General features: G+C 44.4%; 1 protein-coding gene across 1 annotated transcript; it reads right to left on the bottom strand.

Annotated features, from left to right (window-relative positions):
* Window positions 1-15,237: 15,237 nt before the first annotated feature.
* On the bottom strand, window positions 15,238-15,648 carry LOC112749231 (uncharacterized). Its single transcript, XM_025797491.1, has one exon. It carries the CDS (start codon window positions 15,646-15,648, stop codon window positions 15,238-15,240), a length of 411 nt encoding a protein of 136 aa, XP_025653276.1.
* Between the last annotated feature and the right edge of the window lie 438 nt (window positions 15,649-16,086).

Raw genomic sequence — 16,086 nt, 5'->3', positions numbered from 1 at the left:
CCACTTCACCTGCTTTCATGAGAGGTTTAGGGTGCTGCCAGATGATGCTACGAAGGAGACCGTACGCATATATGCACAGAGGAGCACAGTCGGTTATGGTGTGCATGTACTTGCTTGATATACTTCGCCATCATTGAGTGGCACCAGGTGGATAGGGTGCTGCCACAGCTGGGTGGTGTTCAGCACGAGCCTGAGCCGGCCTCGAATATTGATTGGCTCCATGCCAAGGATGGGAGGGTGGGGAGAGATAGTTCCCGAGCTACTACCAGGTATGGAACCTTAGTTGGAAGAACATGTTTGATGCTGTCCTAAGTATCCCCCGAGTGCCTGATCCCGAGGCATCCGCAGACTTTTTGCGATGGTGGTACAGAGTGTCTCTTAGGTTTATGTCGCCAGATTTCTTGATTGCCGATCCTAGGGCTGAGGAGATATCCCAGGATTTTGTTCAGAGAGGGTCGTCACAGGCTCCTTCTAGGGTACCCATGCCAGACGTTCCAGACAACAGGTGCGTGGAGCGGCGGCGACTCGTGGGTACCAGGGCTACAGACCAAGAGTGGCGATGGCTGGATGACATGATTCAGGATGATAGATCCAGTGACGACGGAGTCGGACATGCTGATCACCCTGTTCGGCGTGGCCATCCTCAACGTCGGGGTGGTTTAGCAGGGGGCACATCTACTAGTCCTGGTGATAGACTCACTGGGCATGCAGGGGCGGAGACCCAGGAGGTTCCTCTTACACATGTTTCGAGCTCCTAGATATACCATGACATCCATGGCCAGATGTATGATGACCTAGCGGGTCTACTTTCACGATGGATATGGACCACGAGGTTGGGAGTTCACAATTCTATTCTGACTTTGCAGATTTCATCCGGGATGACGATCCTCCGTATTTTCAGCAGTAGACCGCACAGGATCAGGTGCCTGAGACCCAACCCCAGATGAACGTTGCGCATGGGTACCACCCAGATATGGATGATATACAGCGGTACCAGCCGCAGATGTCTGACCCTCATGGATTCCACCCGCAGCTACATGTAGAACTTAATGAGCCTACTGGCAGTCCGTATGACAGTTCGTTGGGCATGGGAGGGACGCCTGCATCTGCATATGGCGTGGGCATGCCGGTCGATCCTCCAGCACAGCAGCGCCAGAGGCCCGCCAGAGTGAGACGGACCGCCCAATGTGGTACATGGTCGCATCTCCTGGGCGCATTTGGACATGACTCTGACGACGAGGATGAGGACAGGCAGGAGTCGTAGCTTACTATTTTATGGTTTCATTGATGATACCTATGTATGTCGGATTTACCATGTACTTTTCTATTATATGTGTTTGTACTTAGTTTATTTCCATTGAATTAGGTGTATGTAGCGTATTTTTTTTATTAACCACACACTTTGTTTTATGTTTATATAAATTGTTTACTAATGCATAAACCGCTACACCCCTCTCGTGGTTTATGCACATTCTATGCCAACACGTAAACCGCGACACCCCTGTCGCGGTTTATGCTCATTTTTAGTTGCACGTAATCCGCGACACCCCTATAGCGGATTACGTGTATTCATAAACCGCGGGACTCCTGTCGCAGTTTACATAGATTAAGAAAAAATGCATTCTGGTATCCATTTTTCATTTTGTGCATTCTTGTAAAATTGATGACTTAAATCTCGCCAAAGATCCGCGACAACATTGCACCACAACACACAACCGAAAATCTTAGAAATAAGAGAAGCATGAAGCTAGGAAAGCATACAAGAATTACAACATTCCCAAGCCTCAAAAGTAGGGTCATTCTTATTAGGTTTGGGAAGAGAACCATTCACAAATAGAAATTTGTTCTTCGTCTTTAGAAAAATTGTCACAGAACGAGACCAAGAATGATAATTTGTGATTGTTCAGGGGAATGGAAGTGAGTGAGATACCAGGATTTTCACTCGCATGAAAAAAATTGACTAGAAGGATCCTAATTGAGATTGGAGTTGGATCTGACGGAAGGAGAAAATTGAGATTGCATAGTCAAAAAGTGATGCATCATCAGCATGAAATTCTAAGATTCAGCGGTGGAGAATCCAGGATTTTCCAAATCGGAGCAAGGAGCGTGTGGATCAACCATTCTTTCAGCAAAGCAGTCAAAATCGGACAAAATGTTGTGAAAGCAAGTTCCACGAACTAGGAATCGTGCGCAAGAGAAATTGAAAATAGGACAAAGACGCTAATCCCCTTGAGACTCAACAAAAACGAGCACCTCCCTTCAATCCGTGTAAACTCGTGATCGGAGTCGACACTTCAATGGAACCGAAGCAAAGCACTCTCATCAACGCTGTCGTGTGAGTGAATCGGAGAAGATGAAAGAGAACAAGTGGAAAAAACACCCACTGCACTATATAAAAACTTAGAACCAGCTGGTAAATTGAAGAGGAAAAAGAGAATAAGATGAGTTCCAAGTTCAGAAATTGAGAACTTGCAGAATGGTTTAGAACTAACTATATCAATGAATTAACTTAATCATCTAGCCAGTTAGACTAATCATCCGTAACAACTTCTAACTAAATTGTATAGGATCTACTACTAACTAGTACAATGAACTTATGCTATATTTTCCAACAATTTGTCTAGTATTGATTTTTTTTTCTTGATGCTAACTAAACTTTAAATCTTTAGATCATAAAAAGCTTAATATCATATTATAAAATTATTTCTTCTAGTAATAATTTTATAATGTGTAAAATATTATAGCAGTTTATATATATTCTATTTCAATTTGTATGTAAAATCATAATAAGATCTCATAGTTTACGTATAAATTTTGAATCCGCTGGTGCTTTTAACAACTTATATAAAATTAAAACAAAATTAAAAAAAATACATCTTTTAAAAAATTATAAATAAATAATATTAAAAAGTTATTTTATTTAAGTAATTTCTCCTTAAATTTGTTTGCAGTCACATATAGACACTACTTTTAAATGTTTAAATAAAAATTAAAATAATAATGTTTTGTCCTTTTATCTGAATTTCTGAGAAGAAGAAGAAGAAAAAGAATTAAAAAGAGTAAATGCCCTTTCCGGTCCCTAACCATTTGCCTGATGGACTTCCCACCCCCTAAGAAATCTAAAAACCCAAATTGGTCCCTATCTACTTTAATATATGTACGTTCCAGTCCCTGCAACCGGTTCCAAGCAGGTCACTTGCTGATGTGTCAGTAACTTGTCCACGTGGGTTTCTCTCCTTCATAATTGAGACAAATTGCCTCCTGGACCTTTGTTGAAACGTTGCGTTTCATAAAGAGCAATTATCTCCTGGGTGTTCATAGTTATTTAGGATTTTTTTCTTATTCTTCATTGTGTGTAGAGTGAAGATAAGGGCTTTTCTCCTAAAGAAGAATATGGCTATGAAAGTCAGAGACTCTTCTTCAAGAACCGTGGAGGAAAACAGTAAAGCTGGGAAGAATTTGTGCTGGAGTCCGACTCTGGGTTCCACTGGGAGTATAGAGAAAAAGGCAAACCAAGGCAAGAAAAGATTTGTAGCACCCAGATGTCATTGTGGCACATATGCAATACTGTTTCAATCTAGCACTGCAGGAAATCCGAACATGCTTTTTTTTGTTACTCTTATTTTAAGGTAATCATCTTGTTTGAAGACAACAACTCATGTTATGGTTATTTACTCTAATTTAGTTATACTTAATTTATGTTATTTCATGTAGTTAGTAGAAGTTAAAATAGTGTATTGAGATATTATCATATTGTATTATTATGTAATTGTGAAACACATGTCTATGAAGATAACAATATAAATATTCAAATATGTGACACATTTAGAATTGCACTCATAAAAGTTGAAACTAATATATAAAGCGATTTATTGATTCACAAACCAAAGCATGAGTGTTCCACAAAAAGTTTACTCCAAAATATGAACAGCTCCAGAGTTTCACTCACAAGACCATGTGTGTTTTTTCAACTTGATACTAAAACAAATACCAAAAAAATTGATAGTATCTCTAAATCAACCCTGAGTATTATGTAGACTTCAAATCAAAACCTAATTATAACATCAAACTTAACCAAAATAACTAAAGTTCCACATTCCCTAAACAACATAATATCCATATAGCAAGTTCTTTTACTGTTTTTTTTTTTTTTTTGTGGAGGCTTCATTCCTGGAGTTGGAATGAACTTGAATAGCCTTGATGAGGTCCCAGTACTAGCTGCTGCCAGAGTTTCATTGGATATTGCAAGAGAGGTTCTTTGTAAGCCTTGTCCTTCTGGTTGGGCTTGTAAATTGTGAGCAGGTGTGTTGGGCTACACTGGAGGACCTGGGGGCTTTCTTACACTCTGTTTGGGCCTAAACTTTGGAGCTGCAGAAGGGGGATGAGCCTTTGGAACCTGAGTTGTGGCCTGATTCATTGGAGCAGTTTGATCAGTTCCTGAAACCTGGTAAAACAATAGTAAATCACATATGGGCTCCAAAACTGCATCTTTTGTGTTTAAAAAAAAAGTTAAGAACTATGGTATGTCTACTGGACCTCCTAATTCATCTTTTACTGGCCCTTCCATATCTGTTTCTACTGGCCCTTGGGAAGAACCCAACCCACTCGGAGGTGTCTCAGTTCAATTTCCTTTACTAGATTCACCATATAGCACACGTCTCTTCCTCCTCCTCCCGGTATACCTCTTTGACGATTTCTTACCATTTTTCTTAGGTGACACTTTCTTCTTGATTGATGGAGACACCGATGCTTTTTTCTTTATTTTTTTTCATGTCTTTTTGGCGATTCAATATCACTACTATCAGTCTCATAACCAGGAGGAGGAGGCTTGTAGGCCTCATCTTCGGCACTCTCGTATCCGTCATCCGATGAAGAATCATCTGTGAACACAACGGGCTCTTCCTCTGGTTCTGGCTCTGGTTCGACTGCCATTGGTTGACTTACTGGGTGCTCAAAGTAAATGTAGAACTCATTTCTATCTGGACAACTTAGGGTGGCTTCACACATGTCATTAATATCCTGGTCACCCTTAAGGATATGAAGCCCAAACTCCAAGTTTCTTGCCGCTGGATCAAGCCAGTAAATTTCTTTGTATTCTGGATAACCTAATCCCCTGAAGAGTTCTTTCAAGTCCTTCTTGTTGACAAAATCAACATCCATGGGTGGAAATTTCTCAATCTTTCCATCTACATACCGTAACACTCCATTTGAATCTTTCTTTAATCTCCCACCATGGTGAAAAACAGGGACAACAAACACAGACATCTGTAAAAATTCAAACCACAACTCAGTAACAGAGCTAAACTTCAAACTTAATCAAGAATAAATAGACTATAATGTCTATCAGTTAAGAATTCTTAACTCATCAGTAAACACAAAGGTAAAAACTTTCAAAGTTAACATCACTATTATAGTTTCGCTACAATCCTAACTCATCAAACAAAGCTAGTGCTTCACCCCATCCACCTATAATCACCATGCAGAGGAGAACTGGGTTATCAAAGCTAATTTCACTCCCACTATCTGACACACTCCTCAACTTGACTACAATAAAAGATAAAGTAAGTCGAAGAGAACGAAGCATTCCTTACCTTTTCAAAGAAACATGCCAAATGCAGTCAATGTCTTCCCACACAGTGGTGCAACACGCTCGCACGTCCTCAACGTAACGCTCTTTTGGAGGGAAGGAGAAAGGTTTTCAGAATTAAAGGAAAATGTAAATGATGAGGGAGAGGAAGGTGTTTTATGAAATAACGCTCTTTATGAAACGCAACGTTTCAACAAAGGTCCAGGGGCAATTTGTCTCAATTATGAAGGAGAGAAACTCACGTGGACAAGTTACTGACACATCAGCAAGTGACCTGCTCGAAATCGGTTGCAGGGACTGGAACGTACATATATCAAAGTAGATCTAGACCGATTTGAATTTTTAGATTTCTTAGGAGGTGGAAAGTCCATCAGGTTAGGAACCGGAAAGAGCATTTACTCAATTAAAAATAATAATATTTTGTCCTTTTAAATGTAGTGAAGTGATGACATGAATAATCTAATGAAGAGGCAGTAGTAGTAGATACACAGGTAAACTTGTCTCCAAAGGCGCGCACACACTCCTCACTCGGTATATTCCTATCACTAATGACGCGTCAGAATTAATATTTTTTTATTAATATTAGATATTATTTAATTTATATTTTACTTTTATATTATTATAATTTAAAATTTAAATACTGATAATTAAAAATAATAAATTTTATTAGTTATATAATATTACGTTAATTAATATTTAATAATAGAAAAAAATTTATTCTCCTTCTTTACGAGATGTTAAAATGACACTCTCCTTCCCTCTATTTATAAAATGTACATTTTCCTAACTTATAACTTTTAAAAAACATCCTTTTTAACCTATTTTAAATTTTTTGTATTAATTAATTTTAACTTTATCTATTTAAAAAAAATTATTTTTTAAAAAAATACTTTTTAACAAAAATTTTATTTTTTATTATTAAATTTTGCTTATCAAATTATTATTTAATAAATTATTTTTTATTAATTAAATTATATTTTTATCAAAATATTTTTTAAAAAATTTAATAATTAAATTATTTTTTAATAATTTTGTAATTATTAAATTATTATTTTATCAAAATTTTTGTTAATAATTTTTTTATATTTTATTATTAATTTTTTAATATCAATATATATTATTTTAACATTAAATAAAAAAATCTTATAAATGTATAATAATTAATATATATTAATATTAAAAAATGATCTTATTAATATTTTTTTTAATATTAAAATAATATATATTGATCAAAAAATTAATAATAAAATATAAAAAAATTATTAACACAAAAAATTTAAATTAAATTAAAGAAAAAATTTTTAAAAAATTATAAAAAAAAGAAAATATACATCTTATCTTATAAATAGAAAAAAGAGAAATGTAACCTTTCCTAAAAGAGAGAAGTAAAATTTTGTCTTAATAATAAGTACTGTACGTATAATGGACTAATGGTGTAAGTGTAAGTAAGCTGAGGTCAAAAGTCAAAAAGTCCACGCATATATATATATATATATATATATATATATATATATATATATATATATATATATTGCTCTGCTATGCAGATCCACTAGACTAGGAAAGAAGTATGCATTGCTTACTTACTGTTTGATGTTTGAACGATTCTAGTAACTAGTAGCTAATCAAGTTGCTAGTATGGCGAGACAGGGGGAAGAAAGGGAGGAAGTGGGTGGCGGGGATGCCGCCTGCTACTATATATATATATATATATTTCACGAAAGAACTCGTCAACTTCTTTTGCTATTTCTTTCTCTTCTTCGTGTTCCCTTCCAACAAATTTTTCTACCCCTTGACATCCTTATAAGAGCATTGTTCGGTAGGTCGGTTACTGAACGGTTCGGGTTGTGATCCGAGATGATGATTGGGGCTCGTCGAGTCGTGGACTGTCGGCTAGCGGAGTGCAAGGTCCCGAGTACTTCAAGTGAGAGAGAGGGGGGTGCCACCTGCAAAGACACTCCGACGCTCTTGTCAGTAGGGTGTGCAGGCGGATAAGGTGATAGAGTATGTGACGTACCTCTGGGGGAGTGCAAGCCTCCCCCTTTATATACCTGTCAGAGGTGGGCCCGATGAGAGCAGGCCCATGTTTCCAGGGAGGTTACCCCCCAGCTGTGCATGAGCTGTACTGGACGCGTGTCCGAGGTCGTTGTGGGGCATGTGTCCGGTTCGGGTGGCATCCGGGTCGGGTCGACCCGCAAGGACTCTGGGCCAGGCCGTAACAGTGCCCCCAACGCGCCAGTGATGTTCGTGGGAGACATCGATGGCGCGTGATTTCCTCGTTCGTGTGTTGTCGCCAGATCGGTTGTTCGCGGGGGTGACGTGCTCCCTGCGCGCGTGTCTCTTGGTTGCCAAGGCGACCGTTTCGTCGCTTCGTTCTTCACGCTGAGCATTGAATGCTCATAATGGGTTACTAAAATCCCGCGTGCAAAGACCTTTTTACCCCTGGCCTCTTTGCGCTTCGTGCTGCGGTTTTTAAACAGTTTCTTATTTCTTTTGTTCCCACTTTTGCTATTCCCACTTTTTTTCTCCCTGATATCCAAATTTCCTCCGTTTCAAGCGTTTTTGTGCCTCATCAACCACTTGTTCGAGGTTCTTTGTGCTTCTCCAACCACTTTCAAGTTCCTTCGATTAATTCAGGTATTTCTAGAATCCTTCTCTTTTCTGTTTTGTTCTTGCGTGCTTGTTGTATGTGTTTGTTTCTCCATTTTTACTGTTATGTTGCTATATGGCTTTCTGATGATAGGTAGAGTATTAGGGCAGGGGTACCATTCCAGGGTAGATTTTTAGGTGGGTTGCTTGGTCCATACTTTGATCTTAACTGTTCAGTAGGATGAATTATAGTTTCTGGGTATTTTCCGGGCTCCCGATCTCGTAGACTAACGGAGTGGTACCCCGCTGTAGGTATGCCTCGTGTTGTCTCCCGGGCTTCCCCCTCCGCGGCCAGCTATGATCCGTACGCCTGGGTAACCTCGGATGTAAAGAATTCGCCAAACCAGATGGATCTGGCGGAATTGACGGAGTTCCGGCAGGCCGGGTACTTGTGCGGGGGAACAGATGAAGAGGCCAATTATGAGACCTTCGTGCCTGCCCCCCATGAGCGGCTTTACGAGGTCAATCTTCACTCTCCCCGTATTGCCGACTGGATTTGGTTTTACAAATCTATGTTCACCCAGGTTGGGGTTCGCCTTCCGTTTTTCGAGTTCCAGATGTCACTCTTAAATCGGATATCTGTGTCTCCGTCGCAGCTCCACCCGAACAGTTGGGCTTCTATCCGCTGTTTTGAGATGGTGTGCGAGTATCTCGAACTGCCGGTGTCGGTGGATGTCTTCCTTTTCTTCTTCAACCTTACCAATCCTTCCAAACAAGGGAAGGCGAGGAAAGGGTTCCTTTCTTTCCGGTCCGCCCAGGGTAGGAGAATCTTTGGTCTGTTCGAGGATTCCTACCACGGGTTTAAAGATAAGTTTTTCAAAGTCCGTCCCGTTAGAGGTCGGCATCCTTTTTGGTTATCCTTGGAGGGAGAGCGCCTCATCCCCACTTACTGGAGCTTTGGGGAGGGGTCAAATCCTTTTATTAAGGTAACGTATAAGAGGATGTCCTCGGTAGATAAGCAAATAGCCGATGTGCTATTTGCTCTTTTTGAGAAGAACCCCGTGAACCCTCATCTCCTTATGGGTGAACGGGAGGCCGCCAGGAGCTATATCCGTGAGTCTTCTTGTTTTGTATTTTTGTGATGTTTATTATTCTTTGTTTTATCTGATCTAACGGCTAACGTGTTTGTCCGTTTGTTGCAGTGGAGATGTCTGCTACAGTGACGGGTCTTGAGAACCTGATGAAGACCTTCTTCGAAGAAAGTGATAACGAGAAGGCCGCGGAGAAGGATGCCGGGAAATCGGCTGGACCCTCCGAGGAGAAGGAGGACCAGACTAAGGCCCCTCCCCAGGATACCGAGATGATGGGTGAGAACCAAGAGGGGGCGCACGCTTCTCCCCCTCCCGAGGTCATCGTTGGCGGGCACTCGCCCTCTGTTCCTCCAGAAGACAACGATGTGGAGCTCATCCACACCCCTAAGAGGCGGAGGGCGTCTTCGAGCCCGGAGGGGGCTCTCACCATCATGGAGAGGAATTTTGATGCCACAACTTTTATTGACTCGCAGCTGATTCCTGGGACAGAGGAGCATTTCCACGGTACCGATCTTGCCGGGCAGGCGAGATGGATGTATCGGACTTTGCTCCGGGGGGCCGTGATAGCTCGAAAGGCTGAATTCGAGTTGTCGGGAATGCAGTCCCTTCGGAGGAAGCTCGAGTCCTCTGCCAAGGCAAACAATGACTTCAAGGTGCAGGTTGAGCTGCTTCAGAGCCAGTTGTCTGAGATGGGGGAGAAACTCAAGGCGTCCGACGAAAAGGCGACGTCTGCCGAGGAAAAATTGAAGGCTTCCGACGAGACGGTGGCCCGTTTAGCTGAGCGGGAGATGACCTTGGAGAGCCAGCTGAACGCCGCTCAGGGTCGGGTAGCACTCTTGGAGAAAGAACGTGACCAAGCCGTGTCGTCGGCTAAAGCCGTTAAAGTCGAGGTCGAGGAGCTCCGGAAGAAGCTGAAAGCGACCAAAGAGCAAGGGAAGAGTGCGATTTCTATGACTGAAGATGCTCTGAAAGCCCAAGTGAAGATCGTAGCTCCCGACTTCGACACATCGGCTATTGGGGTCTTCAAAATGATCCAAGACGGCAAGGTTGTCGACATGCCTAGGAAGTGACTTCTTTTAACTTAGACATTTTGATGTAGATTTGTTGAACGTTTGTTGCGTGTTTTGTAATTTGACACTTCCGTAACGTTTATGTTAGGTTGGTCGTTTGGCCGAGTGGCCGTTACAATCTTTCGCCTTGCTCGTCGTATTATTTTCGTTAACGCTTTTTCGTGATGGGCTTATTGCTTGTGCCCGTTTTGTCGTCTTTATGTTGGTAATGATTCGGACCGATTTGGTCGTGTTGTCGCTGCGTTAATCGTGGCTATGGTCTATTTGGCTCCCGGGGTGATCAGTCCTGGGCTGCCGTTTTAGGACGCAATTGTTGTGAAACGCGTATTGGGAAGTAACAGATAAGAAGGAGGATGTTTTGACAAGTGAGAATTAATCATCAGCTAGGCAAGCTCGTTAATATGGCAAGTATTCAATAAGAGTAAATGGCTAAAAAGTGACTAGAAATTAACATGTCAATCAGAGCAAGCATACATAAGTCCGCTAGGCCTCCTGGTCGGTTTGCCCGAGTCAGGAGTAGAATCTTCTTAGATTACCTGCGTTCCACGTTCTAGGGATTTCTTTGCCGTCAAGTCTCTCGAGTTTGTAGGCACCCTTGCCAAGCACCTCTCTAATTCTGTAGGGACCTTCCCAGTTTGCCGCCAGCTTCCCTTCCCCAAGAGTCGGCAGACCGACGTCGTTGCGTCGCAAGACGAGGTCTCTTTCTCCAAAATCCCTCCTAAGGACTCTAGCGTTGTAGCGCAGGGCTATTCTTTGCTTCAATGCCGCTTCTGACAAATGGGCCATCTCCCTCGTCTCCTCAACCAGGTCCTTTTCTACCGCTTCGTCCACACCTGCGAGCAGTAGCCGCGGGCTCGGTTCGCTGATTTCGACGGGTATCACGGCGTCGACCCCGTATGTTAGGCGAAAAGGGGTTTCCCCCGTAGCGCTTTGCTCGGTTGTTCGGTAGGACCACAGGACCAAAGCGACCTCGTCGGCCCATGCGCCTTTCTTGTTGTCTAGGCGCTTCTTGAGGCCGAGTAGGATGATCTTGTTTGCGGACTCCACTTGTCCGTTCGTCTGGGGGTGTTCCACTGAGGAAATTTTTGTTTTACCCCTAGGCCGGTGAGGAATTCCGTGAATTTCTTGTCAGTGAATTGTGTTCCGTTATCCGAGATGATGATATCCGGGATCCCGAATCGGGTTATCACCTGTCTCCACATGAATTTCCTGCAATTAGAGGAGGATATGCTGGCTAGTGGTTCGGCCTCTATCCATTTGGCGTAGTAGTCGATGGCCACTATGAGATACTTGACTTGTCCTGGGCCAACCGGGGAGGGTCCCAGGAGGTCGATTCCCCATTGAGCGAAAGGTCGTGTGGTCGTCAGAAGGCTCAGTTCAGAGGCCGGTGCCTTGTGGAAATTGGCGTTTTGTTGACACTTTACGCACTTTCTAACGAATTCCTTGGAGTCCTTCATCATTGATGGCCAATAGTATCCAGCTCGGATGAGCTTCCTTGCTAGGGCTTTGCCCCCGATATGGTGGCCGCAGCATCCCTCGTGGACTTCTCTAAGTACGTAGTCCGTCTGGTCGGGATGCAAGCACTTCAATAGGGGCTGGCTGAGCCCCTTTCTGAACAGTTGTCCTTGTATGATTGCATATCTGGCCGCCTCCCTTCTCAGTGTTTTGGCAGCCTTCTCATCGTCAGGCAATTTACCGAGCTCCAGGAAGTTTATAATGGGGTCCAACCACGAGGGGCTTAACTCCGTCAGATGGAGGGCGACCGTTGGCTCCTTCGCCATGCCCTGAATGAGAGACTGGTTACCCGCCCCTGGCTTTGTGCTCGCTAGTTTGGACAGGAGGTCCGCCCGTGTGTTCCTTTCTCTTGGGACGTGTTGGATCATGACCTCTTGGAACTGACTCGTCATTTCTTTAACCTTTTCCAAGTATTTTTGTAGGAGGGGGTCCCGGGCTTGGTAGCTTCCGTTTACCTGTGAGGTGACGACCTGTGAATCACTGCATACGTCGACCTTCGACGCCCCGACTTCCCGCGCTAGCATTAGTCCGCTTAAGAGAGCTTCATATTCCGCTTGATTGTTCGACACAGGGAACTCGAACTTGGTCGATTGCTCGTATATGATTCCTGCCGGGCTTTCTAAGATGACCCCTGCTCCCCCGGACGTTTGGTTGGAGGCCCCGTCCACGTGGAGCCTCCAAAGTGTTCCCGTTTCCTCGGGGGGATCACCCGTTACCTCAACCAAAAAGTCTGCCATTGCCTGGGCCTTGATTGCGTGCCGGGGCTCGTACTGCAAGTCGTATTGGGAAAGCTCGATGGCCCAGGTCATCATCCTACCAGCCAAGTCAGGTTTTTGTAGTACTTGGCGAATTGCCTGGTCCTTCCTCACGACTATACGGTGACTCTGGAAGTATTGCCTTAACCTTCGGGAGGAAGTTAGGAGCGTAAATGCCAGCTTTTCCAGTTTGCTGTACCTCAGCTCGGCTCCTTGCAGAGCCCTACTGACGAAGTAGACCGGCTGCTGAGTTTTCCCTTCTTCTCTTACAAGCACCGCTGCGAGCGCTTCCTCTGTTACTGCCAGGTAGAGGTAGAGTGATTCTCCGGCCTTGGGCTTTCCGAGCACAGGAGGCGCTGCTAGGATCTCCTTGAAGTGGTTGAATGCCTCCTCGCACGCCGGGGTCCATTCGAATGCTATTCCCTTTTTCATCAGATTGAAGAAGGGTAGGGCTTTTGCTGCCGATGCACCGAGAAAACGGGATAGAGCCGTCAGCCTTTCGGCCAATCGTTGGACGTCTTTGATACAACCCGGGCTCTTCATCTGGAGAATCGCTTGGCACTTCTCGGGGTTCGCTTCTACCCCTCTTTGGGTGATCATGAATCCCAGGAACTTCCCGGCCTCCATAGCAAAGGCGCATTTGAGTGGGTTAAGCCTCATACCGTGTTGCCGGAGGGACGCAAATACGCCCCTCAGGTCGCTCAGGAGATCGTCTGGTCGTGTGGTTTTTGCGAGGATGTCGTCCACGTAGACTTCCACTGTCTTGCCTATTAGTTCACTGAATATCTTGTTCATCAATCTCTGGTATGTGGCGCCAGCGTTTTTTAGACCAAATGGCATTACTTTGTAGCAATAGGTCCCTCCTGGCGTTATGAATGCCGTTTTTTCCTCGTCGGGTCGGTGCATCGGTATCTGGTTGTACCCAGAATAGGCGTCCATGAAGCTCAGATACCGGTACCCCGCCGCTGCGTCGACGAGTGCGTCAATATTGGGCAAGGGGTAGCAGTCCTTAGGACATGCCTTATTGAGGTCAGAGTAGTCTACACACCTTCTCCACCTCCCATTATGTTTCTTCACCAAAACTACGTTCGACAGCCAGGTCGAGTAGTCCAATTCTAGGATGAACCCCGCTTCAAGGAGGCTGGCCGCCTGCCTGGCCACCTCCTCTGCCCTTTCTTGCGACATCTTTCTCTTCCTTTGGGCCACTGGCCTGGCTTCTGGTTTGACGGCCAGATGGTGTGACATGAGTTGGGGATCTATCCCTGGCATGTCGGCTGGCGTCCAAGCGAAGAGGTCGGCATTGGCTCTGATCATCTCCATCAGAGGCTCTTTCAATTCATGGGGAAGGTTTCTGTTTATAAACGTGAACTTCTCGTCCCCCTCACCAACCCTGAATTTCTCCAAGTCCCCTTCTGGCTTAGGTCTGGGCTTATCTTGTATCCTGGCGTCCAGGTCGGCGAGAAAAACTCCTGAAGCTTCTTTGGACTTTTTCCTGAGAGAGAGGCTGGCGTGGTCGCAGGCGACCGCCGTTTCCAAGTCTCCTCTGATGGATCCTACGGATCCGTCATCAACAACAAACTTCATCACGAGCAGCTTCGTACTAATGGCGGCCCCCAGGTCGTTGATGGTTTTCCTCCCCAAGATAATATTGTAAGCTGTAGAATCTCGTAAGATTACAAAATCGGCCATCACGGTCCTTCGCTTTTGCCCTTGCCCCACGGAGGTTGGGAGCGAGATGATTCCATCCGGCTTGATGAAGTGGTCTCCCAATCCTACCACACCGTGTGGGTGGGTCGCCAGATCGGTATCTCGTAGTCCTAGGGCATCAAAGACATTCCGAAACATGATGTTCGAGTCTGCCCCCGTATCCACCAGGATCCGCTTGACGAGGCCGGTTCCGACCCTGGCCGTGATGACCATGGGGGGACTTTCTGGCATCTCATCGAACCATCGGTCTTCGGGAACAAAGGAAATGGATGGGAGTACCCGAGAACTTCTGGCAGACGAGGAGGAGACTGCAAGGACCTTGGCGTCTTTTTTCTGTGCTGATTTCGACCTTGGGGCGGAGTTTCTCGCTGTTACTACGTTCACCACCGTGAGATCGTGGTCGCCCCTCTCTGGTTCTCGGCGTTGTCTTGCCGCCCGGGATTTGTCTTCGCCTTCATGATCCCGATTGCGTCTCCTCGGCTCCCTTATAAGGTGGGAGAAATCGACAAGTTTTTCGTCCCTGATTGCCTGCTCCAGGGCGTCCTTTAGGTCGAAGCAGTCTTGGGTTTTGTGTCCGTATCCCTTATGATATTCGCAGTAGAGGCTCTTGTCTCCACCCGTCCTGCCCTTCAGAGGTCGGGGTTTCGTCAGTATCCCCCTCTCTGCTATTTGTTGGTAGACTTCCGTGATCGGTGCCGTGAGGGGGTGTAATTGGTGAATTTTCCGATTCGGGGGAATGGCTTCGAGGCTTTGCTCGGGCCGCCGTCCTTGGTGTGGTCCCTGGCGTGTTCCCTAGTTTTCTCTCTGCTTTCGTGGTGCCGGGCTTGGTTGTAGGCGGGTTGCTGTTTATTGGCAGCCACGACCCGGCTTACTTCCTCGTCGTTGATATACTCCTTAGCCACGCACTGGATCTCCTGCATTGTTCAGACTGGCTTTGTAGTAAGGTGCTTCCTGAAATCCTCATTCAGGAGCCCATTCGTCAAGCATAAACTCGCCACCGAGTCCGTCAAACCGTCAATTTCCAAGCACTCGTCATTGAAACGGTCCAAGTACTTCCGGGTCGACTCCCCGGCTCTTTGGGTCACCCCTAGCAGATTGATCGGGTGCTTGGCTTTTGCGATCCTGGTTGTGAATTGAGCCAGGAAGGCATGGCTGATGTCGGAGAATTGGGTCACCGAGCCCTGCGGGAGGTTATTGAACCACCGTATTGCAGGCCCCGACAGAGTAACCGGGAAGGCGCGACATCTTACCTCATCTCCTACTCCTTCTAAGTTCATCCTGACCTCGAAGGCCGTTAGATGCTCCAGGGGGTCCTGTGTTCCATCGTACCTCATGTCCGTCGGCTTGTCAAAATGCTTTGGCAGCCGGACCTCGAGTATGGAGCGGTGGAACGGGGTGACCCCTATTATCAATGTCGCGTTTAAGTCATTCTTCGTCTGCAGTTTTATCTTTTTTAAATTCATCTATATATTGCATAACATGACTTTACAATATGATCATTGTTATTTTGTAATTTTTAAAATTTTTTTCACATTTTTATATATAATTTTTTATATGCATTTCAGAAGATAAAGAGACATTTTTTACTTTATAAGACTATATTATTATTAATTTTGGTTGACATTAGGTTTAATGGCATAGAGAAAAATGTTAACAACTTTGTTTTAAAAAGTGCAATATAGCAAGTATTATTCAATATTAAACTATTAGTTTAAATTTTGAGTTATTTATTTGAATATTTAATTTAATTTATGGATTTTTCAACTTTATTT

The sequence above is a fragment of the Arachis hypogaea genome, chromosome 15 (assembly GCF_003086295.3).
Source record: "Arachis hypogaea cultivar Tifrunner chromosome 15, arahy.Tifrunner.gnm2.J5K5, whole genome shotgun sequence".
Taxonomy (NCBI): domain Eukaryota; kingdom Viridiplantae; phylum Streptophyta; class Magnoliopsida; order Fabales; family Fabaceae; genus Arachis; species Arachis hypogaea.
Note: the sequence above shows the minus strand (reverse complement) of the source record. Positions and strands in the feature narration are given on the sequence as shown.

Bases quoted from the DNA above. Each gene is read 5' to 3' on its own strand.
- LOC112749231 (XM_025797491.1), bottom strand. From the start codon at position 15,648: ATGAGGTACGATGGAACACAGGACCCCCTGGAGCATCTAACGGCCTTC.